Source organism: Lineus longissimus, chromosome 1 (assembly GCF_910592395.1).
Source record: "Lineus longissimus chromosome 1, tnLinLong1.2, whole genome shotgun sequence".
Classification (NCBI taxonomy): Eukaryota; Metazoa; Nemertea; class Pilidiophora; order Heteronemertea; family Lineidae; genus Lineus; species Lineus longissimus.
In genome coordinates this window covers 4,127,216-4,155,215 of record NC_088308.1, presented here as the reverse complement: position 1 = coordinate 4,155,215, position 28,000 = coordinate 4,127,216, and the positions used below count along the sequence as shown (strand labels likewise).

At 42.2% G+C, this 28,000-nt stretch overlaps 4 protein-coding genes across 6 annotated transcripts; 2 read left to right on the top strand and 2 right to left on the bottom strand.

Moving 5' to 3' along the window:
• Nucleotides 1–617: 617 nt before the first annotated feature.
• LOC135485745 (uncharacterized) lies at nt 618–3,907 on the top strand. The gene is made up of 2 exons (XM_064768144.1): nt 618–787; nt 1,220–3,907. The coding sequence occupies exon 2, from the start codon at nt 1,245–1,247 to the stop codon at nt 3,213–3,215; it is 1,971 nt and encodes a 656-aa protein (XP_064624214.1). The 5' UTR covers nt 618–787; nt 1,220–1,244; the 3' UTR covers nt 3,216–3,907.
• Nucleotides 3,895–10,002, bottom strand: LOC135485754 (solute carrier family 15 member 4-like). Its single transcript, XM_064768150.1, has 11 exons — nt 9,869–10,002; nt 9,493–9,682; nt 8,920–9,018; nt 8,375–8,424; nt 8,019–8,161; nt 7,269–7,462; nt 6,445–6,647; nt 5,698–5,869; nt 5,059–5,211; nt 4,645–4,770; nt 3,895–4,234 (listed from the first exon to the last, which is right to left on the bottom strand). The coding sequence occupies exons 1-8, from the start codon at nt 9,905–9,907 to the stop codon at nt 5,789–5,791; spliced, it is 999 nt and encodes a 332-aa protein (XP_064624220.1). The 5' UTR covers nt 9,908–10,002; the 3' UTR covers nt 3,895–4,234; nt 4,645–4,770; nt 5,059–5,211; nt 5,698–5,788.
• Nucleotides 10,003–11,491: 1,489 nt separating this feature from the next.
• LOC135485726 (zinc finger protein 345-like) lies at nt 11,492–20,916 on the bottom strand. Of its 3 annotated transcripts, XM_064768120.1 has the most exons (5): nt 20,837–20,916; nt 19,785–20,350; nt 19,416–19,452; nt 16,884–18,253; nt 16,464–16,550 (listed from the first exon to the last, which is right to left on the bottom strand). In XM_064768120.1, the coding sequence occupies exons 2-4, from the start codon at nt 20,292–20,294 to the stop codon at nt 16,890–16,892; spliced, it is 1,911 nt and encodes a 636-aa protein (XP_064624190.1). In that variant the 5' UTR covers nt 20,295–20,350; nt 20,837–20,916; the 3' UTR covers nt 16,464–16,550; nt 16,884–16,889. The 3 variants fall into 3 exon arrangements, with proteins under 3 accessions (XP_064624195.1, XP_064624204.1, XP_064624190.1); XM_064768125.1 differs by lacking the exons at nt 16,464–16,550; nt 16,884–18,253 and adding an exon at nt 11,492–13,249; XM_064768134.1 differs by lacking the exon at nt 16,884–18,253 and having other exon boundaries at nt 13,700–16,550.
• A 1,361-nt stretch (nt 20,917–22,277) lies between these two features.
• Nucleotides 22,278–27,403, top strand: LOC135498018 (uncharacterized). The gene is made up of 9 exons (XM_064788137.1): nt 22,278–22,396; nt 22,604–22,636; nt 23,090–23,281; nt 23,559–23,579; nt 23,920–24,120; nt 25,309–25,566; nt 26,017–26,043; nt 26,496–26,708; nt 27,072–27,403. The coding sequence occupies exons 1-9, from the start codon at nt 22,351–22,353 to the stop codon at nt 27,092–27,094; spliced, it is 1,014 nt and encodes a 337-aa protein (XP_064644207.1). The 5' UTR covers nt 22,278–22,350; the 3' UTR covers nt 27,095–27,403.
• Nucleotides 27,404–28,000: the final 597 nt, after the last annotated feature.

Here is a 28,000-nt window from a genome sequence, read left to right as displayed (position 1 = left end):
GCGGCATCGGTTTCGTCCCTCGTCCCTCCCACGAGGTAAATTATTATATGACAAATGGACATCCTATTTTCTTGGTCCGACGGACCAGCTATGATTCTGCTTGGATCGAATTCCACATGAAATGAAAAAAAAAATGATTTGGGTACTCTTGAATAGTTCACCCTTATTCCTGGAGAAGAGACAGTTACAATCGTGGAGCTAGGGTAGAATCAGCTCAGCGGACCCCTAGCAATAGAGATGGCTCATTAAGGACAATTGAAAATTTAATCCAGTTTGGTGGCACTATCATGTTGAACTGGTTATGAAGAACCCCATTGAAAAATTTTGAATAAATTTCGAGACAAATGAAAGAGTGATAGTATATTTATTGAATACAATTTGAAAGTCGGTCATCTAATGGTGTTCGAAGTCATCTTGTTCGAAGAGGAGATTGTATGCAATGTCACATCTTTGAAAAATTCTGCCAAATATATCCTCAAAGTCTTTTCAAATAATGATCAATATGATCAGAAATATCGGTTTTGTTATACTCAATATTGCGCTCCTGGTGTGATTTACTGAAATATTTATTTGAACCAAACCACCAAGTGCATATTTCAAATATGACCTGTGGAGCTTTTGTGGTGTTTCTGAAAGGATACATAGAACTGGTATGCGACAATGAATCAAATTGGGCATATGACTTGAATGTTCTTGTGGCGATCAGTTGTGTTGATCTAAACCATCACAAGTCATATTGCCGGCCGTCACCGCTGAGTAGGATTCAAGTATCATTGAAGAAAAGCAGGTAAGAAACAGAATTGCTGTTAATTAGTAGTAAGAGTAAATTATTAGGTATGTATAACTAAGGCCACGCCCTGACAAACAAACTTCGGGAGAAATACGGGGAACAGAAGCTTCTCTTGATACAATCACAAGAATTGCGATATTTGATCAAACGAAAGGTACTTCAAGGGGGGGGGGGGGTTAAATTGGTAGTCTTCAGGCGACTAGCTGAGTTAGGCTGGGCATGGATTGTGTTTGTATTTGTGATATATTTCTCATAAAAGTGTGGATATTTTCGATGTACCGTGACATAGGAGAGATCCCTGCCTGCCGGCGATTTCGTGTAACTTAATCTGACCTACACCTGACTCCTGCCTATAGTCTCAATTATCTTGTTTAGGCTATACTGTACGGTCGTCAGTATATTGAAAGTTTTTACAACTTGAACTTGCAGTCCTTCGTAGCGTGGACTCAGAGAAATGGCGGATGGGGCAGATGATAAGCCGGATGGGGACGACAACCCCTCTACAGATGCTAACAGACTGACAAACGGAAACCCATCAGCGACCGCAGTAGATGACAAGCCGGATGGAGATGACAACCAACTCTCCACTGATAACGGACAGAGAAACAGAGCTCCACCAACAGACAGCCAAGATAGCGCGGAAGATGGAGACAAACTCTGCACGGTCTGTAGATACAACAACGTCCAGAGAAAGGCCACAGACGTATGTACAATCTGTGATAAAATGTACCTCTGCAATGAATGCCGCTACTCCCATCGCCAGAAGTCGGTTTCGAAATATCATACGATTGTACCGATTTGTGCTCGAGTTTCAGACGACATGAGGTGTGAACGACACGACAGCAGGCCCATTCGGTACTTCTGTTTACAATGTGGGGACACTGCTTGTGAAGTCTGCATTGAGCAACAACACGACGGACATGATGTACGGAACTTCTTTGTGTATGTTCAGGAAACATGCAGTGAATTGGCAGATGCGAAGAAAAAGTCCGAGATGCGGGCGAACGATCTGTACGCCATTGATGGAGAGATGAAAGATCTAAAACTGGGGATGACAGCACAAACGGAGAGACTTACAACACAGATTGAGGACCATGCCAATGCTGCAGTGAGAGGGATCTTGAAACAGCGCGACGAAATGGTGTTTAAGGTGCAGAGGACGTGTGACGTAAGAGGCATTGAGCAGACGATGGAGGAATGGCTGCTGGTGAGAGAGAGACTGGCCAAGGGTATACAGAAAGGAGAGGAGCTTTCTTCAGAAACTGTCAGCGGCGCAGAACAACTGCTTGAACTCACGAAAGCGAAGAATGAACTGAAGATCCTTGGGAATTACAAACAGGTCAGCTCAGGGCCGTACAGGGAGAGGTTACATAACCTTCCATCCTTTGTCCCGATGAATTCTGACATCAAAATAGGGAAATTAGTTGAGCCTGGGTTTCAGACCAGTCGCCGGGTACCACAGCATATCGGAGTTGAGCACGAGTCTGGTGCTGAGGTTAGGTACAAGGAACTCACAGGCAATTACGACCTCCCTTTCCCGCTGCAAAGCCAGTATCGAAATCTGCACAGCGTGGCACATTTGAAACCAGAAGGTTTCGCAGCTCTTGCATCTCAGAATGATGTCGGTGCTGCCTCAGTCTTGTTGCTATGGGTGAAAGAATGCTTCCACGTGCTTAGTTACGGGATCCATCCTGCCTGGGATATGGACGTTGATACACAAGGGATCATCACAGTATTATGCAGTGCGAGGCCATACCTGAGATTGTATGACCCTGAAACACGCTCTCGCTCTGGGTCTATTGATATAAAAGGTGAACTCTCTTACCCGCAGTCCCTGGCAGTAAACAGTCACCGCGGGCAGTATGTCGTCTTGGATGGCATGGGCAACCACCGACTTGTTGTCCTGGATCGAAACGGGACCGTCCTACAGTACCTGAAGGTCGGATGGGATCACTGGAGAATCGCCTGCGATGAAAAGTTCATGGCTACTTGCAGTTCTCAGGAGATATCAATCTACGAATGGAATAAGAACAGACTCGGAAAGACACGATCCTTCCTTCACGGCGAACTCGGGCTGAACGTCAGGGATGTTGCGTGTCACGGCGGAGACGTGTACGTGGTCGGGGCAACCAGCGATGAAAACAAGCACGCCTCCGCGGTCTACAAGATTCCCGGGAAAAACCTCTTCCAGACCTTCGCGATGCAGGCGCTCTCCTTCGGCGACGGGGAGCTTTCACTTGGTGACAGTTGGTGGTTACGCTGTGATGTCAATAAGGATACGCTGGTCATGGGGTGCCGGGGGGCCCCAACTAACATCGGTCGGATGGGGGTTTTTGCGATGGACCAACCAAAGGGTGATAAAGTAATTGTAGATGAAGGTGATGAACATGGCGAAGAGAGAATTACCAATAATGGCGAAGCCTAAGTAATGTTATCATCCAAAAGACCATTACCTTGTGCGGTAATCGCTAGGTTGACGGACTCGAAGTTCTCGGAGTTTGCCTTGTGTAAAGAAACTTTAACCGGACTCTCTTATAGGCAGGTTTCGCAATCAGTAACGGCGAAGCACAGCACGGAGATGGTGTTGTCCCACTGAATCTGTGCTAATTCATTTAACTCGACACTAGTATATCATCTTTGATACGTAGTTGTGAGAGGAATCGGGATAATTTTCAAAAAATAATCGTCGATTAAATGCATCTGCATATTTCGTACTTCGTCGTTCGTAGCGCTTCGTAAGGCCTGTGGAGACTGCTTCACAGCGAGTAAAAATGGAGCTGCACGTACTTGAAATAAGTATATTACAGTGCCTATTTGTCTAATGCACGTGTCGAATTCCGTATACTTAACGAATACATGAAGTACATTACCAAAATAATGATTTTTGATACTGGACATAACTATAGAAATAAATTTATTGGCCTCAGCTACATTTTCCAGTTGTAGAAAGCGGACTGTTTATGCCACAGACGTTTTGGCGAGAGATGTCCTGATGCATTCCTTGAGTAAATCAGAATCATAATGCAAGCGAGAAGCATAGAATACATGCATAGAATACATAAATAGCGTAGAACGTACTGAATATCAATGCTGCAACGCTGTCATGTAGACTCATTAATACACCAGTCATATCAGTACCAATACAAAACTGAAAAACATTTTCTATTCTTCATATCACCTAATGTCCTATTATATGAATTGCACATTCTGCGTTCTACGATTCTCGTGATTTGCTTCACTTTCTTGATCAGGTGGTTTCTGGATCCGACTGATGTGAGCCTGTTACGTCCACAAGTCTTTCACCTTGTGTGTCATTGAGCCCACCTTTAAAGCGCCTGTAGATGTGGACGAACGGCATCAACACAACGATGAAGACAAAGGCAGTGAAACCAAACACCGCGTAGAAGTGGTACTGGTACTGGATATCTGTTTTGTCTGGGACATCTGAAAATAAAAAAGTTGTAAGATGAAAGAAATTCTGATATGAAGCTTTAGCGCGTTTCTAGATGGCACGTACACTTTCAGTCATTGTGGCTTCAGTCAAGCAGTATATAGTCCACCAGCCTCGACAGCGAGAGTACAATTAAGATCACAGACTGGTTGCATCCTCGCATACCAGTGCTTCGAATTATCATCTTCCGCTGAGCATCTTATCTCTGCTTGGATACTATAGAATTTGCCCAAAAAATACTTGCTCTGGTTACACTTTTATAGTGCATATAGGTCAATATAGCGGGCGGACAATTTTCTTTTGTTTTGGGGGGTGGGGGGGGGGGATTAGTACCATGACTCTCAACTTGAAACGAATGGTAGGCCCCATGACCTTGTTTGTGTACAGGTACTGTGTCACTTACACTTATAGAATATTGCTTCCTCTATGATGTATACCATCAAAGTCAGCAAAGATCCTGTGGTAAACATCATTCCGATGATGAACCCTTCAATGTGCTTTGGGCTTTCCTTGTAGGCAAACTCGGTCGCTGTAAAACGAACCTTATTGTCAACAACGATTACGAACCGAAATGATTGCATAGGCTGGACGTATAGACGCGAACTCCAGCACATAAACGTACGCATTCTCATGCATGCAAAAGCATTTTTAAACAGCCAAATGCTGATAAATTCCCCACCAGTGTAACAAAAAAGCTATGCTATCTTGAGGTGTCATATCAAGCGTTGAACGGTTATTTCAAAGAACGACGATTATTATTGACAATTGACAACTGGCATTATCACTAATCATCTAAAATGTGTGACTACCACCTTACCAGGCGTATAACACAGGAGGTCCGCCAGACCAGTGCAAATGTATAGTGGTATCTGAGCCCAAAGTGTGACACCAGGTGGCGGAGCATTTCTGATATACCACTGTAGAATCGCAGCAGCAGCTGCGGCAGACGATAATGGTATTACTCCCGATACTGTAAGAAAACAAAAACAGGTAGTATTCTCATTACTGTAGGGAGGTAATCATTGCTCCAGGTAATCGAGGAAGATACAAGTATTGCTTCCTTAAATGTAAAAGGCAATGCAGTAATTGCTCGCAGATTACTGTAAGAAGACAGCTAATTATTGGGCGTTTCCCATTACTGTAAGAAGGCAACTACGGAGGCCTATACCAGCAACCCGCACGTTAATGACTGTCGTAAAGGGTTCTCTTCAGATGATGTTGTGGGACTTTTCACTTCAAAATTGATAGTAGAGATTCTGTTGAATTGAAGAAAAGATGTAACAATCCGTGAATTTTCAAATAAACGAGTCTTGAAATATATTATTTGTCAATATATATGGTCATCGGGGGACAACCGATTTGAAATGTTCAATATGTGCTCGGCCTACTTTAAGCCATAATTTGTCAATCGTGGTCTTGGCGGGACAACAAAGCTTCTTGCAGTAAAACGACTCACGCATGATGTCCAAGTTAGTCATGTTCTTCCAATGTATCTTGTATCTGTTGTGAACCTCGACCAGCGGTATAGCGAGAAGAGCGACGATTGGTCAACACATGTTCAATGAGATAACCGGAAGTGGACTCGCGTTTTGGAGCTCCTCTGCTTGTAACATAAATGTGCTTGACAGCTGAAAATTGTAATAATACATGTAAACGACATAAAACTATCGATCAATTGTTTAAAGCTACTAGAATTAAGTATCATTTCGTGTAATGGCACCGGTTTGGTACATGTATGAATAGAAGAGGTTTGGACAGAGCACATGTCTAAATGGAGCCATCTAAATGGGGTGTTCAACCCCAAACATTGTTCCTTGATGTTGCATTCTGCTGACTGACCCAACGAACCCGCTGAAGGCCTTATTACGGTGGAGATTTATGAATTATTACTATACCAGTTACCGGCCACAATCCGAGTTTATTGTGGCCCATAACTGGCCCAAAATGATACCTTTAAAAAAATGTCGGCCAGCATCATCACATTATTTTGGCTGACCTCGGGGGCATTTGCTCCTTATAACCCATTTGGTACGCGGAATTGTGGGATTGCTTTCTCCCCAATGCCATTGGCGTGTTCCAATGCGTTTCGAGGTTTGCAATTTCGATTCTAAATGCCGTTCCCTACACTGCACAGCCATGTGCATTGGTTGAGTAGGAATTGTCAGATGCATACATGTACTCAAGCAAATCATCTGAATAATACCTGATAGTGAAAGATGGTGTATATCCCAAAAAGAGAGAAGAGTGCTGAGAGTAGTATGACCCTCTTCAGGAGCAGGCGGTTGTCACGACGCTCATCCGTAAGTGATGTTGAGCTTCCTAAAGAGACGTAGTCAAAGCTCTCCCGGCAGAGGCAAGGAAGACACATTGAGAAACCGTTCTTGAGGCGGCTAAAGATCTTCTTTCCTGAAATATGTTTCAATATTTTCATGTTTCAGTTTCAATTTGACCGCCCGGGAACGAGTTTTTCGCTTATGAATTAGGAATCTCTACAATATCCATATATTCAACTGCCGAAAATTTCAAGACAGATTAGGGTTTAGTTTGATACGTTTTATTGCCCACTGGTACCGATTTATCTGATGCAGAATATGTATAATTAACGCTACATGTACCCAAATGTATGTGCGCAAAAGCCCAGTCCCACATTTTTGACAATGCCAGTCAACTGATACAATGACAGAACAAAAGCCTCTCATTAGCAGATGAGATACTTCCCGGTCCAAAACACCCAACCTAATATCCTGAACGGTTCGGACGTGGACGGCTTGGTCACCTAATCGGATGATACTGGGTCACTTATTCGGTTGGGTCTGCTGAACGGTTGATTTGTGTCACTTATTCGGCCGGGTCACCTAATCGGGCAATGTCACCAAATCGGTTTTAACACGGCGCACACGGGCGGCTAAATCCAGCAATTAAGAAACTGGTCAAAGGTTGCCCCAGAGTTATCACTAACGCCCGATTCCACTTAAGCGTTTTTGTGCTGCAGGAATCGCTCAGGTGGAATCGGGCCTTTAAGTATACCTTGCGGTTGAACAATGTTGAACCGTGGCTTGCCAAGTAGTAGTATTCCGATTCCAAGTCCAACAGCAACAACAACAATAATTGCCTGAGGTAGTAATACTGTTTCTTTGTGTGTGTCTTTGTCAACCGCCTTTAGCACATCTGGTAAGGGCAAGTAACCCAAGAATTTACCAAGGCAGTAAAACCAGTGCTTCCTGTTTTGAATTAGAAAGAAGGAAGGAAAGAGAAATGGTGGGATAATGATTATAACAGTGATCAAATTGCGCACGTTTATCTTCCATTTAGGGGCTGCTATCGCGATTTAATCACGAAAATTTACTAATACATCGACTTGATGGTTTAGTCATTGCCAGCATCCGTACTTCAATCTAGAACCTTCGCGAATTTTCAAAACTTCCGAACTTGTATGTGCAACAGTTTGAAAAGTCCTGGGATAAAGTGTCCAGGGACACTATGAATTATATCATCCGCCATTGTTAAAAACAGGGCGTCCAAACGCCTCTTCAGCTTTTGCGTCCCCCTTTATTACAGCATCAGCATAGGCCCACAGGATCGTGCGCCAATCAGACGGGCGTGCCCACGCTGTCATATATCTTCATCGGAGTGAATCAACACGACGATGTCGGCATCCAGATTTTGATTGCGCTGTGCGTCGGAGTATGAAATAGACTAGATGGTCTTGACTGCGAACATATAAAATTCCAATGGATTGAAACCCTATCTTTTGTCTTATCCTTGAGGTTATCTTACCAAATGAAGAAGGACCACATATTTCTTGGTGAGGGATCAGCAAGTTGGTCAGCTCCGAATGGTATACTAACTGAAATACAGCCACCGCTGCCGACGCCAACGAGGACAAGTGACACCATATACAGGGCACGTCGTGGACGGAACTGGAAGACAACGATCAGTCACGGACGTCAAGGGGCAAGGTAATGTTTTTCACGCGAAAAATGGCTCCCAGTGGGACCGTGACTGCGATAGACTCTTTTAGTGGAACCAAAATCTGTCAATAACTTTATCGAAAGATTCTGTGCACACATAAAGGGTAATGTGATTCTCTTTACTTTGGATGACATTTTTATTGACTAACCAAGTATACTTACGTCCATATCTTGACTCATTATCAGTGCCAGACTCAACATGACCAATCCACCTGAAATGTCGGGAAACTCATCAGTTGATTAACGAGAGTGTCGTAATTATTGACAGTTTACCATTTGTCTTGGCCCTAAACCTGCTGGCTGCCGGATTGAAATGATTATTTCGATAGCCCGTCTGACATGAATATTACAATACATTTTGGTCCGTTGAAAATGATGCCAATTCCAAATTTGGCGTCGTTAACGGCCCTCGAGCCCTCGACATCTAAATAATGAAATTTCTGTCAGTAATTAAGTCTACATCAAGGGGATTTGTACATGTATGTCTCTACGAAAGACCGCCGAAGGCGCAAACGTGTTCGCCTCTCCAAAACCACAGCACAAGGGCGTATAGCTAGCTGTTTGTCTTGGGGGGAGGGGGAGACAAAAGGTTCTTTGGGGGTGGACAAAATTACACTTTTTGCTTGCGCCTCCTGTTGCTGTCGGTGTTGTCACAACCAGCACAACTACCATGGCGTAATAGTGCCTTTAAAGCACCATATACGTACCCAGTAAAAAGACAGCCAGGGAAGCGAGAATGCATGTGTAACGAGTGACGACGGCATCGCCCAGTGCTCCGGTTATGCAGGGCACGATGAACATAATGGCTGTTTAGATAAGAGAAGATGTTTAGTTAGAACTCAAACAACCATCCTTCAGAAACAACATCATTAATCAAGTAGGCCTTTTTGCAGGAGCTAGCGATATCAACTTACACGACGTAGCCAATTGGAGCCTCTTCCTTCGGAAAATACAAGGAAACTATTCAGACGCAGGCTCCCTTCAGCAGATGTAGCTATTCCCTTCTAATGAAATGTGGCGGTGCGATGACGGGAATGAGGCTGCCGCCATACGTATCCGTATATATCAATTTTACGTACATCCTGACTCTCATGCGTTTGCGCATGAGAGATCACTATCGAGATCCATTATCTCAAAACATTGCGGGTCAGGATGTTTTACGTATGACCGCTTAATAAAATCGAGCTCATCCTCATTAATACGGACACGTCAGGGCCTAGGGCGCAATTGTTTTTATCATTTGCCGAAAGTCGCTGTTCACAAACTACACCTCTACTCACCGCCAAAAATAAGATATACGACAACCGCCTCCGTTTTTGAGAGACTCAGATTATCCTCGCAGAATAACACCACGCTGGATACAATGGTGTAAACGGTCAGACCCTCCAGTGTGTCAAGAGCCAGGACGACGCCCAGGCCAACTCTGTTTGTGGACCTTCGTCGCGGGAGACAGGCAGTCAGCTCATCCACCTAAAGAGTCAAATTCAAGCAACATATACATGTACATTATTTGCGCAGGTTCTGGTTGTACCACTTCCGAGAAATAAAACAAGAGCAAAACCATGATTATTTCAAAACCCGACTCGTCTGAAACAAGTTGATAACGAAACAGAAGGTACTGTCATTCGTCACAACGAAGTGAAACGTATACGTCACCTCAGCATCGCCATCCAGAGTTCCGTGCGATGTATTCATGCTGGTCCGTTAGCCGCTGGAATTATAGAATAGCAAAAACGTCCGTGATAGGACCAGGTAGGTCTACTGTCTTTTGCAATATGCATAACGGTGAATTTGTCAGTGAATATCCATGTGCCTTCGCGTCCCCGTTAAGTAAAGCAACAACTTCGATTTTATCACTACGGTGGCTGGGAAAGGACATCGAAATCTTTTTTTCTGGGCGGGACGACTTATTAAGTCGGGGGACGACTTGCGAAAACAAAAAACGAAGACAAATAATAATTTCCAGAATTTTATTTCTTGCATTTTGCCTTCTTTTTTATTATCTAAAGTCGGGGGAGGGGACGACTTACGGAAACGAGGCTGGGCTTATTTCACTTTACAAAACGATTTCGGCGTAATCACCTTATATGTCGGGTATTAGCATGACGCAGATTATCCCCGCTGATCATACTCCGGTATATATGCCAGCCGGATGCAGACTGAGAGATTCGTTTAAAGTTGAAAGCAACTCAGCTAGTTGCAGTTAGTTGCAATGAATTGAGTTGCAATTCATTATTGTTTTTGTTTCTTGTTGTTTTCAAGACCATCAAAATCAGCGATTTACTGCAAACGAGTTGCAATAAATCACTCTTCAATGTACGGCCGGTTGTGCGACGTCATTTACCGTTGAAACTTGTTGATGAATCGTCCGCCATCGTCCCGCCAAGAAAAAAAAATTCCGATGTCCTTTCCCAGCCACCGTATATCACGGACCGACATTTACAGTGTAGGGGGAAAAAAGGTTAAATTGTGCCATTGATATGGCATAGAGTTACAAAAATACTGATTTATCTAGTTATTCAGGACAGCTTCCTCAATGATATAAACCTACTAACAATAATAGGTGTGTTTTTAAAAGCTATCAGTCCTGCTGCATCAGTACGGAGGTGACACAAACGCATGAGAGTCAGGATGGCTCTTATAGTGGCATCAGTACTTGCGCCCTTTCCCCAAGGATAAATATTTTTGGGGCATGCACAGTATAGGAGACTTTACGAATGATATCGCGGCAGACCCCATCCTGAACCTCATAGTCTTGTACTCCCTTTTCACGTAGCCGGGGTATGCGAAAACCTTGTTGGTGGCGATTTGATTCGCTACAAAGTAACCAGCTCAGTGAGGAGGTTACATGCCGACTTATCCTAGTCTCCTCCGTGAAGGATGGATAAACCCACAAATCCGGTAGATCGGCATTACAGGTTACTTCGGCCAGGCACCTCGGGCCCTAGTTGTCACTGGGTAAACCCGACTTATTTGAAAAGCGGTGCAGGTACTAATTATGCGAATCCATATGGAAATTTAACTATTTACCAAATTATATTTGAAATAATCTAATTGTTTCAAACAGTTCTTACTTTCGCCAATGCGTCGTCGAAGGCGTACTTCCGCTAAAGGCGAAGCCATATTTTCTGTAGCAAACGCGTATTTAGTCTACTCGACTACTGCTACAATGTAATTGAAAATTTGCCAACCTTTACACTGTGTACAAGCGCATCATAAGCAGAGCCTGCTATATTAAAGAGAAAGTACTTTCCAATGGCCCAATTTATTGTTGTATATATAGATGTTTATTTCCTCCATCACAAAGAGGATCATGTTTTCCAAGTACAAACTCCAAAATTACAAAAGGGGATACAAAAGAAGGCTTAATAAATGTACGGAACAACAACTGGGCTAGTGCCATTACGGCACGTACCATGTATCCGCTGCAATGACTAGTAGAGCCAGGTTGTCTTCAAGTGTAATACCATTATTTACTGACAATCTGTTTCCCAAGTTTGGTTTCTGCTAAGTCTGCGTCATCCATATAGACCAAAGGACGACGCCAATGTCAACAGAGAGTTCGTTCACAACTCTCTCGCAGAACTGCTCACGGTTCTGCGAGAAACCTAAACATGCACAGAAAAAATGAACGTGCGAATCCATATAAACTTGATCACAATTTGAGTCCCAGCAGTGTTCACCTTGGCAAGGAAGACATAACTGTGTTTCCGCCTAGGGTCCGTAAGTGCGGCGACCCAAAGCAAGGATGGGGAGTCTAAGGATGTTTCAATTCACAAGTACCTGCACAATGAATAAGAGCCGATTCGCATTGAAATACCTTTTCGTGGACAATGGACTCTACTTCCGGGAGATATAGCATGCTCGTTTGTACGCAGTGCTTTAGCCTTGCGGCTTACAGTATCTCTTTGGAATGGACATTACGTTTATGTTTATTAAGGCCTCTGCGCTGTTTGAATGTTTTATCACATTGTTCACAGGCCAACTGTCTTTCTCCAGTATGAATAAATTTATGCTCATTGAGACTACTGCGCTGTGTGAATGTCTTGTCACACTGGTCACACGCAAATGGTCTTTCGCCAGTGTGAATACGTTTATGTTTGAAACGATCACTACTCAACTTGAATGTTTTACCACACTTGTCACAGGCGTAAGGTCTTTCTTCGGAGTGAATGCGTTTGTGTTGATAAAGAGTGCTACTCTGTGTGAATGTCTTATCACACTGGTCACATGCAAATGGCTTTTCTCCTGTATGAATCCGTTTGTGTTGAGAGAGATTACACCTATGATGAAATGTTTTGTCACACTGGTCACAAGCAAATGGTCTTTCTCCTGTATGGATTCGTTTATGCTGATAAAGGTAACCACTCTGTTGAAATGTTTTGCCACAGTCGTGACATGTGTACGCATTACCACCTGACCGAACATGACGTTGCCTGGTAAGATCACGACCACCTGAGACAGTTTCATCACACTGATCAGAAGGGATATACTTTCTGTTGACTGTCCATGTTATATTTCCCATTTCTTTACAGATTATACTTCCTTGCGTTCTTTCACCATGAATAACTCTGTGGTGAGAGAGGCCACTACTCCACTTGAAGGTTTTATCACACTGATCACAGGCAAATGGTCGTTCTACGTCATGAGTTAGTCTATGTTGTTTGAGAGCATTACTCCACTTGAATGCTTCTTCACACTGGTCACACGCATAAGGTTTTTCTTCTGTGTGAATACGTTTATGTTTCGCAAGGTTACCTTTGTCTTTGAATGCTTTATTACACAGGTCACATGAAAATGGTTTTTCTCCAGTGTGAATACGCTTATGTCTAGTGAGGTCACTATTACCGGAAAAGGTTTTATCACACTGGTCACATCTGAATGGCTTTTCTCCAGTATGGATCCGTTCATGCCGGGTTAGATCGCCCTTCCGCTTGAACATTTTACTACAAATGCCACAGGCGTAATATGGATTGTTCTTCACCCTTGCGGCACCTTTAGACTTCATTTCGCTGCCGTAGTCTCGTAGAGATGCAACTGCAAAACAGAAGAAGAGAACTGATCAGGGGACCGTGTTACAGATTGATCTGAAATGTTGTGAAAGGTGATCAGTCTGGAAGGGAATGAATTTCCATACCGGATATTCTGAAATTGATGTCCATACGCGTAGCATTGGCCATTTTGGTTTATCATGGTCATTGGTTGTGATTAGCCTGGAAAATGATGCATTTCCATATGGGTAGGCCTATCCATACGCATCGCATTCAAGGCATATTCAAACTAAAGGAAGGAGTTCCTTTATGCTGTGAGGATGCTTCATTTCGCTTGAGCGTTTGATCCGACTGGTCACAGGCATATCATCTCTCACTCCATGAGTTAGTCTATGTGGATGTTGTCAGTCTGTTGATGATGAACAGTCAAGTCCTCATATGATAAAGGGGACGGTGGACTAACTTATGTAACAATTGAAATCAAAACAAGCAAACGTTCACTTGGATATAATGTATTTTATTCATCAATTACATGTATATTCTAAATACATGTTACATCAGTCGGGGCCAACACGAAAAATCGTGATTGTTTAGTCACGTTTTTCCGTGATGTTGAAGTTTTCTGAAACCATCCTTGTTTTCGAGTTGGGTGCCCTCTGATTACGTCAGGATGAAAGGCCTTTGCTCTGCTTCACCAGAACGAGGCTAGCTCATCATCATAATCAATCCAGAAATCTAGTTCTGTTTTAAATCACCAAATAACAAAATACAGTACACAGATAATACATAAATCTATGATTGATTCATCATCAGTAGTTGGGTTTCCGAATTCTGGCCACGTGACTGACGGGGATTGCACATAATAGCTTATTAACCTTGTTAATAACCTGTGATATCAGATGGCTTTTCATAGTGTCTTCACAATGCAGAAACTGCCAGGGTACTAAATCACAATTCACATAATAATGCTGCACAAAGCCGTGGTCAGGCCATTACTTGAACATGCCAATACAGCCTCGACCCCTATTAGAACCCAAGATATTGAAAAGTTGCAGACAGTGCAACGTAGGGCCACTAAAATGATCTGCAGAGGATCCGGTATTGAGTGAAACTATGAGGCTCAGACTCAGAACACGATAGAAGTGTTTAAAATACTTTAAATCCAGTCGGAACTACAATAGCCTATCCCAAACACCGGTAGCAAATGGCAGAACGAGAGGCCATCCCTTCAAACTTGAGAAGTTGCGATCGTAAAGCAACTTGTGGAAAATACATCTTCTCAAGAGGAATTGTGAATTACTGGAATAGCCTCCCAGTAAGTGTGGTCAGTGCCTCAACACTAACCACCTTTAAGGCCAGATTGGACAGGCACTGGCAAAATGCTGAATCAAGGTTCAACTACAGGATAGTACAATAACAAGGACTAAACTGAATCAGGCACTGTGGTATATAATTAGAAACAATAATTAGAATATATAATTAGAAACATTATGGTCATATCGAGGAAGTTATGAATTCCCGTCTGCACCCATTAAAACGCATGCGATTGTTGTATGAGCCTGAGGTCAATTTGGCCATGCAGCTCTCAAACCAATGATGATGATGATGATGATGATGATGATGATGATGATGATGATGATGATGAATATAAGAAGTTTATTGGTTTTAGGTAGGAATACATGGAATGCAGTAGCATTGACAGTGACACTGCTGTTCGTCAATAAAATCCCGAAAAATCGGTAACCAAATGCCGATAGTACCCGTTTTGTTGAGATGTGGATACAATCAGACTTCGCCATGATTTGGTTCATTCAAGCTAAACCGTGATTGTACTATCAATCCTGCTTTTATGTGATGCTGTAATCACGTTTTTGCGTGAATTTACACAATCATGTTTTCATGTGATATAAGCAATCGGGATAAAGCGTGACAAAGGAACAATCACGTTTTTTCGTTTTGGCCCTGACTGCACATGTAGTTACATAACATTGTATGAACATGGGACATAAATGTGGGCCAGTCAAGAAAACCTGTTACATGGTCAAGGTTTGAAATACTGAGTACTCCACATCATGAGAACATCTATCGAAAGTATCAATTAATACATAAATGGATGCAAAGTCAGAAAAAGGTGATTTATATTGAGAAGCTTTCCCTTCCTCCATCCATCGTGTCTTGGCCTGTACAGAGATATATTTCTGCCTGAGACTGTCTATGCTTTTAAGCTTTTATTGCAGGATGAATAATACGTTTGTGCTCATTGAGAATGCACCTCTGTAAGAATATTTTACCACACTCGTCACACAGAAGTGGTCTTTCATTGTCGTGAACACATTCGTGTTGATACAGACTGCTTCTCTTCGTGAATGTTTTATCACACTCGTCGCATGCAAAAGACGTTTCTTTGGAGTGAGCACCAATATGCAGAGCAAGGGCAGGACTGTTCTTAAACGCTTTATCACACTCGCCACATGTAAATGGTCTTTGCTCGTGTTGATACAGGTTACTCCGAGGGAATATTCGATCACACTTGTTACACATCAGTGTACACACAAAAGATGTTTCTTCAGTGTGAATATGTTTATGCTGGGCTAGGGCAGAACTCTGCTTAAATACCATCTCACACTGGTCACATGTAAAAAGCCTTTCTTCAGTGTGAATATGTTTATGCCGAGCTAGGGCCGAACTCTGCTTAAATGATTTACCACACTGGTCACATGTAAAAAGCCTTTCTTCAGTGTGAATACTTTTATGCAGAGCTAGGGCTGAACTCTGCTTAAATGATTTACCACACTTGCCACAGGTAAATGGCCTTTCTCCTGTATGGACATATTTATGTTTCTTAAGGTCACCCGATCGTTTAAATTCTTTGTCGCACTGGTCACAGCTGAATGGCTTTTCTGTTGAATGATTGGTAAGCTTATGCAGAGAAACATCATGACTCCGAGTAAATGCTTTATTACACTGATCACATTTATATGGTCTCACACCAGCATGAATACGTTTATGCTCAGTGAGAGTAAACCTTTTCTTGTATGTCTTATGACACTGGTCACAGGCATACGGTCTTTCTCCTGTATGTAGACGCTGATGTGCTTTGAGATCGCCAGGAAGTTTAAACATTTTATCACACTGGCCACAGGCGTGTCGTCTAACTCCTGAATGAATCAGTTTATGCCGTGCTAGTTCACTTGGATAGACGAATGCTTTATCACACTGGTCACATCTTTGAGACTTGGCAACCTTCAAACAACCCTTTGTTGCAGACTTTTTTACTTTAACAGCCTTTGAAAGTCCTTTTATTGGTCCCAACGTTTTTATTTCACCACTCTTGTCAATAGATGAAGCTGCAAAATACAACAAGAGAACTGATAAGTTCATGAAGAACTATTACTTGAAGAAAAACTTTCTTCCATGGAAAAAATTCTAGCCTTCAGTAAAGAGGGTGGTGTCTTCAGCTGAAAGTCTGGATATACTCACACTGCAGAAAAGGCCTTGTTTTATAAACACAGCAGCTCTCACTTTTTGAATGCCATCATGATAAAGCAATAATGGTGCATGGCCTGGTTGTGTTCATAGTTGCTGAGAACCCAGGTCTGAACTGGTGCATGAAAAAGAGCACATCAGAATCAGGTAGACCCTTTTTGAAGAGATAGTTTAAGCAAGATTAGCATCACTACCTAAGTTTAATCACTTATACTTTTCCCCTTAAGAGAACATGATTTTTTATGGCGATTAAGTGAGCCCTTCTGCCTAAAGGTTCTTTTGCAATAGTCACACGGATGAGGCTTCACTCCTTTGTGAATGAGTTTATGCTGAGTCAGATTAGTGTTTGTTTTGAAAGATCTATCACACTGATCACAGGCAAATGGCCTCTCCCCGGAATGAAGGTGCTTGTGCTGGTCTAATCCGCTTTTCCGCATGAACGATTTATCACACTGGTCGCAATGAAATGATTTTTGGCCAGAGTGCAGCTGCTTGTGACGATTGAGCGAACCTTTCTGACTGAATGTCAAGCCACACTGGTCACAGGCAAATGGTCTTTCTCCTGTATGAATAAGTTTATGCTCCATGAGATGAAAATGCAAGGTAAATGCCTTATCACACTGGTCACAGGCAAATGGTCTTTCTCCTGTATGATACTTCAAATGCTTCATCAGATTCCTATACTGTCTGAAAGCCTTATCACATTGGTTGCATTTCCATGGTTTTTCTCCTGTATGAATACGTTTATGTTCAATCAAGGTCGACTCCAGTGGGAAGGCTTTATCACAAACATCACACTGGTAACATCTCTCTCTTGTATGGACACGTTTATGTTGCTGAAGCTTCCGTTTTATATCAAACATCTTTTTGCAAATTTCACACTGAAATGGCTTCCCTCCTGATTGAAGTCTTTTGAAGTTTAAAGCTTGTTCACATCCCTCCAGATATAGTCCATCCCCTGCCTCATGAATACATTTATGTTCATTAAGAAATCTTTGGAGTCTGAACATAAGGCCACATCCATCACAAGCAAATGGTTTTTCTCCTGTATGAATACGTTCATGTTCGATGCACTTTTCTTTGAGTACAAACGCTTTAGAGCAATGGCTACAAGTAAAAGGTTTATCAATGTGATGAGTTAATTCATGACGGAGCAGATGACTCTTGATTCTGAACGCACTACCACAATTATTGCATTCAAAAGGTCTTTCTCCGCTGTGAAGAAGTTTATGTTGCGCAAGACTGCCGCTCCTGGCAAATGCTTCATCACACTGGTCACATTGATAAGGTTTTTCCCCAGTGTGAATACGACGATGCCGGACAAGGTGACTTTGGTTCCTAAATGCCACACCGCAAATTGAACAAGGAAATGGTTTCTCTCCAGTGTGAATCCTTAGATGCTGAATCAGATTGTTCTTAAACGTGAATGTCTTTTCACAGTATTTACACACATGAATCATGCTGGGGTTAAAAATACTCGGGTCTTCCGTGGAAGTACTCATCTGCTCAGGCTCTGTAGAGGAAATTGCAGACTCGATTTCGTCATAGTGGTCAAAGGTCGGAACTGCAATTATAGAACAGTGAACAGATAAGTTCATGAAGCACTGGTCAATCAGTTCACAGACCTCGAGCAGTTGGATCCAGCATGGCCATTTATCTTGTCGCCTGGAGACTGTGTTCATTTCTTTACGCCTTGAATATATGTCCTGTAAGCTACGGATGGGTGACTTCTCAAGCTGAAGTAATTCATTTCAACGTCTTGTGCTCCAAAGTCAAATATTAGTCTATCATCCGTGATCAAACCCGTGGTAAAATTTTGTGGCACTTCTTTTTGTCAGCAACCCATTCCCTGCAATATAAGTTATAACTCTTCTTCTTGTAGACTGTGGACATTTAAGTCCATACAACTGTGAAATTGTGCTTTCTTCAAAGAATCAACAACAGAATTGCTATCCTCAAATAAACATGAGAAAATACCAATTGTTCAAAAGACTGAGAAAAGACTGTCCCGACATGGAATTTTACCACACTGTGTGTCAGACACAGAGGTCCATCCACACCACCAATGACCATGGATATTTAGTGTATCTGACCCTTAGCCCCAAAATTGCAGTAAGCTGCTAAAAGTCAAGGGTCGAATTCAACCAAAGGCCAACACTGTCATGGCAGTAAGTGCCCTCCAAAATGGTCTTCAGTCCAGTGCCTTTTCAAATCTTCTTTAGAACTTTACCCACCACCAAAATGGCCCTAAAATGGATGCCCTAATAAGTTCAAATCTGAGGCCTGAAAAATTATAATACCTGAAACATCAAGTTGGAATAAATCCCAGCTTTGAAGAACATAATTTTCTTTCCCCTTATTTTTGCTCTACGAAAATCATCAGAAGTAAGTCATCAAGTAATCTGATCTGTGTGTCCCAAGACATGCACCGGGTATGTCAATCCTATAATAATCTATCTAGATCAGCCAGCTGGTGTCAAACTGGCAATTGCCAAAAGAAGATCAGATTCTTCTTCAAATCTCCTTATTCAGCATTGGCTTTGAACATGGAGGTGTTATTTTCCATGAAGTATTCCTCCTTCAAGGCGGGATGAGTATTTTAATGAGCCACTATGGTTCAGCACCAACTGGGTTTACATGTACCGGTATTGGAGTAGTGACTTCAGCCAGGAGATCATCTTTTTCAGTGTGGATTAAAAAACCATTCTAAAGAAATTGGAACATACCAGAATGGTCTTCAGTTGGATTTGGTTCCATATTGTGCTGGAAAGGAAGAAAAAGATCCGATAAGAAACAAAGAATTGGAATTTTGGAAACTAAGAATCCTGTCCTGAGGGAAAGTGAGGCATACATGTCCAAAGGAGATGGAGAAATCCATATAACTATTTCGAAAAGACCCTCATTACTTTTAGGCAGAAAATGTCATCAGTTTTACATTGATTACAGTTACACTGACGATCACAAGCCCCTATTAGTTCTACAGGACACTGCGACATTCATTTTCTGCTGGATGGCAACATGCAACAAACAAGGGGGTTTATTTCGGCAGACATAGTGTAGCCGATGCTTCAACAGAAATTTTGTAACAAACTTACATCAATTGCGGCTGCAACTTCATCAAGACTGTACAAACTCGACTCAATGTCTTCTTCTGGTTGTTCCTCTTTCACATTCACAGGTCCACTTGGTACCGGGTGGAGCGGGTCTTCCACATCAATTCTCAATAGGCCCTGATTTCCTTCGGCTGGTATGAGGTTGAGTGGAACAGGGACCAACTCATTTCCAGGTCCCTCCCACTCCTCAGGTTCTGAAGCTGGTGGAAGTGCATCACCTTGCTCAAGTTCATAGTCATCAGTCGGTTCAGATTTGATATCGACTTCACTGGGAAGATCATGTTTGGGGTCATCTTCTTCAATCTCACAGATATCACTCCCCGTAAGATCATATTGATTCTTTTTAGAATCTGAACTGATCTTATCATCCGCATCATGGTCAAGTTCATCTGCTTCCGTTGAGATATCACTATCAGATGACACAGAGTAATTTTCATTGTCTTGATCACGTTCATGCCGGCCAGGAGTCGATTCCCTTGGTTTTACATCCATCTCTGAAGCTTCACTGTTGCTCTGTTCAGACAGCTTTCACAAAGGTTCCAAAGCAGCTGCAAAATAAGTAGAAGTGTTTCATACAATCTGCATCAGTCAAGGAACATGCTTTGCATCTATTGAGTGACACACACTACTGACAACATGCCGATGATCAGTACAACAGTTCCGCCTGTTAGGTTAATCTGCACACACAGACTCAGAGACAGTCAGCGGACAGGCGTCGAGTCAATGTCACATCGACATGTGTTGTCTGGTGCAAGGATGACTAGGCCACAGGCACAGGTAATGTGCACAGGGTTGGATTTTTTATCAGAAGTACGCACGGACAACTAAATGGCTAGTTCATTGATGGACGACTAGACTAAAGTCACGTGACTGTGTGAACCGACCGGCGACTGGAAAGGTGGGTGATTTTTGTACTTTTGAAGACCGAAAACGCAATAGAAATTCAAGATGCCATAGACTGATCATAAATTATTTATTTGTCTTGCATTTTTAATACATTAGACAACGATTTTAAATAGAAACGTGGAGTTTACCAGTAGAAACAAAAGATATTCTTGAAATTACGCCATCTTATTTTTAGAATTGAGCGACTCCTAAAAATGAGGGGAATAAATTAAAAAGTACCTACCTTTTCGTTTGGTATAACATAATTCTTAGATAAAAAAGTATATGAAGTTGTCTTTTATATGTCAGTAAAGTATTTTTATTACACATCTATTGAACGAAATGAAAATAAATATTATATTGCCTGTAATAATTCGCCACACAAATAGTGGTTGTTGTTTCCGGATATATCATCGACCGTGATTTAGTCGAAAATTGTCTTCGGCCCCCGATCATCGGCCCCCTTACATAAAGATCTTTGTTGGAAAGTATCCGTGATTTCTTATTTTTTTGGGGTGGGGCCGGGAATTGTGACCTACAAGGCTTGATTCAATAGTCAATGCGCTGGAGGTTTTGGCAGTCATGGTCTCTTCACAACATTTTTATACAGTATATAGGCCTACCATGATAATACGTCAAAAATCTCCGGTATATATTCCGATGTAACTTCTGTGGTGATTCCCCATATTTCAGTTGTTTCCATACAATAAGCTGCTAGAGATCATAGAAATCATGAGACAATGGGTGATACGAATAAGGACGACGAGCAAACATATACTTTTGTGCAGAAAAGCCAAGTGTAATGTGACATCAGCAGGGGAAAACTCTGATAACGTGTTAATCTGTATTTTAGCGTTCCCAAACAAGGAGGTGAAGACTGAGAAACAAAACACCCGTGTTACACCGGGCACCAAGAGAGTTCTGAGATGAATATGAAGAAGGGAACGCGAATGGAGAAGCGAGAAAGTAAGATTCAAGATAGTAGTTGGTACGTTTAAAAAATATAAATAATAATCATCACCCATGCAGGCTGCGCATGCATCCTCCTAACGTCTATCAGTTTTAACCCGGATGAAGTCATATTAGGCTACTCTTAGCAAAAAGTTTTTATACATTTTCAATGGTATTATTAAGATGGCAGTTGTATAGCTTAAGGCAAGTTTCATCAGGCACTGATACACTAAAATCGTCACTAATGGCATTACCGGCACGAGTAGGCCTATCGTGACTTTTATAAAAGCAACACTACGGCACCCAAACGTATTGATTTCAGCCATGGGCTGCCTGGGATGAGCAAGCAAGTAAACAGGGCTATATCTGTTATTTTTTTAACCGTGTTAACTTTAACGGGGTCATTAAGCCTTAACGTCAACAGAACTGAAAGAACATCTTCAAATAACTTGCATTTTGTGCTTTTAAACATTGGGCCCGAAGGGTGACTTTATCCTATATAGTATTTACAATGAACAGCAGGCCAATTAACTATCAATTTCTCGAAACGTCTCATATTGATGCCATTAATATGAACGACGTGGATGCATTTGATTGGTTAATTCATTTAAGAAAGGTTTCAAATGTCCACCTGACTGAAAAGAATCTTGCCCAGTTCCCCCAGCACTTTCCAAGGAAGCGTATAAGCAGTCCTTGAACGTATGCAGGAATCATGGGGTCGCTATCATGCCTCCTTATTGCCCTTGTCGTAATTATCGGTAGGTAATGGAATTCCTTTAAGTTTTTCACTCCAAGAGATCCTAATTCTTAAAATGCTGCACCATGAAATGTTAATAACAGGGACATAAGCGTTAGCTTGGTTACTTCGTGCTTCTGATCAAGGAAAGCCGCAATTGTTGTATGCGGTTCGAACTTCCAATTTTCATGCGATATAAGTTATCTCACCACTCTTTTCCTTCATTTAGCAATCGACTATTCGGCCGTAGAAGCAGTAAAATGTAAGTAACTTCGTCTGGTTCGCAACCCCGACGAACTGGGCGAGTCGTTACGAATTGGTTTACATCGTGTTAGCACCGGCTTTCCAACAACAGAGCTGGAACATGAGAACATGTCCATCATCTTCGAACACTATCGTTTGGTTCAAGATGTCGAAAAATGAGAGCTATTTATTTGCAACATTTCTCAACATCTTGAACCAAACTATAAATGAAAATGACTACAAATTGAACACGAGTTAGGCCTACTTCGAAACTGATATCGTACAGATTTGCCTCTGGTTGTCACTAACGTTCAAGAATATCATTTATCATCGTGTCCGAGGGGAAAACCTTGTCGTCAAGGTTGCTGGATGAAATGATGTCCATCGAACAACTTGAAATCAAGTCGTCAGTGGTGTTGCACCCCCTGGCCTGGAAACAAGCTAATGCATGCGTGTGTTTCATCTTTTCGAGGCTGTAATCGATGGTTCGCCCCATTCGGGATGAAGACCCCTAACAAGTTTGCGTGCAAGGATGGATGCACCAATGCGGACAAGTGTTTCAAATACATCTATGATGGGACTTACTGCCTATTGTTCACCAGGGGTGGAGCAAAAGGGGCAGCCGGCTTCAGGCCCCTTAGCAGAAACAGATTCGCCTACTGTTGTAAGTACAAGTACACCTTATAAAACAGTATTTTAGGGTGCTTGCGGGGTTTTCTCTTCAATGAATATGTTGGTTAATTACCTGTGATTTTGTTATGGATATAATCGTTACTGGTAAGCTGCTGATTAGAAAATGGTTGCTGAACGCTTTCAGAAGAGCCAAGGTATAAATGTGCTTAAACTAGTAAAAGACATCAGTGAAACATAACTTCAAGTTCTCGAAAAAAATATAAAAATGTGTACTTTTTTAAACAGCGTTTTATGGGTCTTGCTTTCAGGGAAACAAGGCAAATGTAAAGGTAGGTCAATACCACATAGCTAACAGAATGCTTCTAATACCCTTTGAAGTCAGAGGTTTTATTTGTGCGGCGGATACGTGCTCTAGATATACATCCGAAAATCCACTGTGCCAATTCCCGGGTGGATCCCAAGTCGCCCTCTCCGGAGACCATGACAATCGTCACGTTTTTGAAAACATCAGTATTTATGTACTAAGCTTACCTATGCATCATCTTGACCAATCAATTTTTTGACATCGCATCATCAAACTGCTGCCGAAGCCTGCAAATGGAGCCTGGATGTTAATGTATTTGTGATATTACTTGCCGAGTTTTCCTTTTAGTCACACCACTCTTTCAGGTCGGGGCAACAAACAAGGTATATTCAAGAAAGTTCAGGCAAACGAACAGCAATGTTCCCAGATGTGCGACCAGTCGAATGACTGTGCATCCAATTACTTCCGAAAGGACACCCAGGAATGTCTCCTAATTTCCTGCAAGAAAGGCTCATCGCCGAAGCCACCGGCCACGACGAAGGACTGTACTAAAAACTGTGCAAGTTGTACGTATCCAATATCACATATGGTATATATTGTTGATACCCGTACAAAAAATATAATTGAGAGACGCTGGCCGGACTACAGCTAAAACGCATGATTTCACTCTTGTCGCAGATTAGATTTTAGAGAAATTGAACTGCATGTTATTGCGCCCGATTAAATTTTCTTCAGATAAATAATGGCATCTCGTTGGCCAACGTTGGCTACCCCAAAGCTCTCTGACTCTTACCGCAAGGCAACGAAGGGAGAGTTGGGGTCCTTCCCATAAAAAAAAATCTGAAATTTCGGTGTGCCAAATAGGCGTTTTCCGGCCGCATCTGAGGACAAAAATTAAGAAATATAGTACATGTAATTGGCATCTTGGGGAGAGGCGCCCTGATAAAATGGACCCCCCCCCCCAAAAATTGCCACTTATAATGATGGTCGTCAAATATTCATAATTATATTTGTTGGATTAGCATACATGTACTTCCACATGCAACTGCCTCTTAGATCCTACAAAGCGAACTATGCAGTCCATTTCGTCATCCTGAATCGTCCTTCCTCTAAGGTGAGGGACGAGTATGGGCGGTTATTTCCGCATAAATAGAGGTTGTCTCAAATAGACATTTTATGTCGTGTTATGACTCGAATAGACGTTTGGTGGCGCTTTTCAAATAGACATACACTCAAATAGACGTTTGGTGGCGCTCGTATCTCAAATAAACATATTGTCGTGTTTTCTGATTTTTGTGTATAACTCAAATAGACGTTTGGTGGCGCTTTTCAAATAGACATACACTCAAATAGACGCTTGGTGGCGCTTTATTTGAGATACGAGCGCCACCAAACGTCTATTTGAGTGTATGTCTATTTGAGATACGACACAATATGTTTATTTCAGGTACGTCTCCGTTAAAACGAGCGCCACCAAACGTCTATTCGAGTCATAACACGACATAAAATGTCTATTTGAGACAACCTCTATTTATGCGGAAATAACCGCCCATAGACGAGGCATGGTCCACTGCGTCCGGAGTGTGACCAGCGATACACTCGGAGATGATTAGGCCTATTGTTTGAGAGAACGAATTCGTGATTGGCAATTACTACACGGCCAAATGAGCGTTAACGCTCTATCGCGAACTATCATTTCGTGACTGCACCGTGATTTGACATACATGTACCGGTATATATTTTGTTTCTTTTAGCATACGGCAGTTACTATAAAATGCAAAAGCAAAAGCACAAATCGCCGTTTGACACCCCGGCAGGTGGTGCACCCACGACGCTACCGCCGCCACCTCCACCAAACAACCCAAGAGACTGCTGCAACAGATGCCGAGCACTAAAAGGCAAATGCCGTTACTACATCTATGTTGACGGCTCATGCATGATGTACACAACAAAAACCGCCAAACTGCCCGACTTCGAAAACTGCCAGGAATTAACGGGATGCAAAATGAGACGTAAGACGTTTCTTCCTTCTCTGTGATCTCTCGCGGTTTGAAAAGAAAGTCGGCGAAACCATTGCTACTAATGCAATGCTAGCTTCTTGAAACTTTGATTTGATAATACCTTCACGTATACTGAATAATGATGTGCTCCTCTGAAAAGAGAGGAATTATAACGGCTAATAAAGATTTTAGATGCAAAACGCTTCATTACGGTATTCTATTACAATTTTGAGTAAAATAATCTGCATATGCACAGCCAGAATTTAATTCTTGATATTGATACCAGTAATCTCAATAATATCGTTCACACTGATATGAATACTGTTAAAGTTACTAAAATAGACATAGGCATGTATTCACACGCGAGGTTTACCCAAGTTGCAAACGTGTATGATAAAATTTTCATTAAAAAGTGCGACATTTTTATAGATAATCGGAAATATTTTCTTTTTTTACAACCAGCCGGTCCAAAGAAGCCTATTAGCGGATGTAAGTTAGTTGGGATCAATTTAGGGCCAGCCAAGCATTTGAGTACCTAAAGCAACTACAGAACATACATTGTCATAATATAATAAAGTTGGAGGAGATATGATATGGCCTGGCGCAAGGATCGATCAGTCAGAGGAGTAAGCGGAGAGGGACACGTATGGAGAGGGAGAAGGCTATAATGCGCCCTCGTCAAGAAAAAAGGCTCGATACATTATTTCAGACTAAATCATCGACTTTTCAATATTCACACTGGTCCTATATGCACATTCAGTGTTACAGTCAACCCAACTTATTTGTATTAGGAAAAGACAAGGTGCCTTTTACCAGGGCCTTATCCCCATTGAAGAAAGTTGTCAAAGAAATGGACCGAGTTTACTGTGTAGTGACAGTGTACGTTTAGGACCGGTGTGATTTTGCTCCAAAAAGACTTTGATATTCGCCTCTATTTTCAGATATCAAAAAGAAAATGTTCAAGAAGGTAGAAACAAACAACAAGGAATGCACTAAAGTCTGCGGGAAATCAGAAAATTGTCGTGAATCGTTGTTCCTCAGTGAACAGGCTACTTGCATTATTCAGACCTACAAGAAGTCGAGCTCAAGGAAACCGCTGAAAGTCAATGGAAAGAAGTTTGAAACTTGTGATGAGAGTTCTGACTGCAAGATTGGTAGGTGTTCTATATTAATTTGGATGGCCCGGCTGTGCAGCAGTCAATATCCCCCTAGCCCCTGGATGATATGTTCGTCCCAATGGCAACGGATTAAGATATATGGTTCTATAGAGACCATGACCACCAATATCACTGAGCAGTGATAGCAGCACATAATAGAATCCTTTTCACCTCAAGCATTTTATACTGAGCGCCGGTAGTGCTGAGCGCAGTTTTGCCGTAGTGTGCGGAGGCTTTTTGGGCGGCGTGCACACTGAAGAGCGGTTCCAAGAGAAGTTAAAAACGTGTTGTAAACCAGTTTATCAAGTGATTTCTTTCACATTTTACCTCTGCAAATAAAATTTGATTTCTATCTTTCAGGGCCACCAACTAGATGTCGTTAAGGCATACATACAGAGAGTGATGCCAAAATGTTTGCTAGATGCTACTAAAAAACCCGCACATTTCGGAGTACCCGCTTTACCGAAATTTCCACTGTATCATATGGCATGAATATCAGCCTGGAATAAGTTTAGCGCTCCCCATCCTAATGTATCCAACCCTTTGAAACTGATGGCCGCTGGGAGCATATTTGTCTGGCCTGTCGTTTATTCATTATTGCAGTGATCCCTTTCTTAGATAATTTGACTGTAAATTTCCCTTCGTATTATTGCCAGATGATAACAATAAAAACTAGCATGTGCAGGTTACAATGTCTTCTTCGTTTTGGTTACTTAGTGGTTTGTATGATTTCCTATGTCGGTCTTGTTGCGAAGACGACTCCACTTGTACAGCTCAGGATCACTGTCACAACGAATCTGGTTTATATGAGTTGTGCTCTATAGGGACAATGTCACAATGAGTCTGGCTGTATATGGGGGCACTTTCACAATGAGTCTTGTTGTCTGGGGTCACTGGAAGAAGGACTCTGGTATAGGGGCACTTTCACAATGAGTCTTGTTGTCTGGGGTCACTGGAAGAAGGACTCTGGTTTAGGGGCACTTTCACACTGAGTCTTGTACGTTGTCTGGGGTCACTGGAAGAAGGACTCTGGTATAGGGGCACTTTCACAATGAGTCTTGTTGTCTGGGGTCACTGGCAGAAGGACTCTGGTATAGGAGCACTTTCACAATGGGTCTTGTTGTCTGGGGTCACTGGAAGAAGGACTCTGGTGTAGGGGCACTTTCACAATGAGTCTTGTTGTCTGGGGTCACTGGCAGAAGGACTCTGGTAAAGGGGCACTTTCACAATGGGTCTTGTTGTCTGGGGTCACTGGCAGAAGGACTCTGGTATAGGAGCACTTTCACAAT

What these genes read in the sequence shown, in the direction of transcription:
- LOC135485745 (XM_064768144.1), top strand. Translation starts at nt 1,245, where the DNA reads ATGGCGGATGGGGCAGATGATAAGCCGGATGGGGACGACAACCCCTCT.
- LOC135485754 (XM_064768150.1), bottom strand. Translation starts at nt 9,907, where the DNA reads ATGAATACATCGCACGGAACTCTGGATGGCGATGCTGAG. An exon ending in TAATGAGTCAAGATATGGAC is followed by an intron (nt 8,162 to 8,374) that starts GTAAGTATACTT and finishes GTTGTCTTCCAG; the next exon opens with TTCCGTCCACGACGTGCCCT. An exon ending in ACACCATCTTTCACTATCAG is followed by an intron (nt 5,870 to 6,444) that starts GTATTATTCAGA and finishes TACAATTTTCAG; the next exon opens with CTGTCAAGCACATTTATGTT.
- LOC135485726 (XM_064768120.1), bottom strand. Translation starts at nt 20,294, where the DNA reads ATGGATGTAAAACCAAGGGAATCGACTCCTGGCCGGCATGAACGTGAT. An exon ending in AAGTTGCAGCCGCAATTGAT is followed by an intron (nt 19,453 to 19,784) that starts GTAAGTTTGTTA and finishes CTTCCTTTCCAG; the next exon opens with CACAATATGGAACCAAATCC. An exon ending in TCCAACTGAAGACCATTCTG is followed by an intron (nt 18,254 to 19,415) that starts GTATGTTCCAAT and finishes CTATAATTGCAG; the next exon opens with TTCCGACCTTTGACCACTAT.
- LOC135498018 (XM_064788137.1), top strand. Translation starts at nt 22,351, where the DNA reads ATGGGGTCGCTATCATGCCTCCTTATTGCCCTTGTCGTAATTATCG. An exon ending in AAACAGATTCGCCTACTGTT is followed by an intron (nt 23,282 to 23,558) that starts GTAAGTACAAGT and finishes TCTTGCTTTCAG; the next exon opens with GGAAACAAGGCAAATGTAAA. An exon ending in AACGGGATGCAAAATGAGAC is followed by an intron (nt 25,567 to 26,016) that starts GTAAGACGTTTC and finishes TTTTACAACCAG; the next exon opens with CCGGTCCAAAGAAGCCTATT.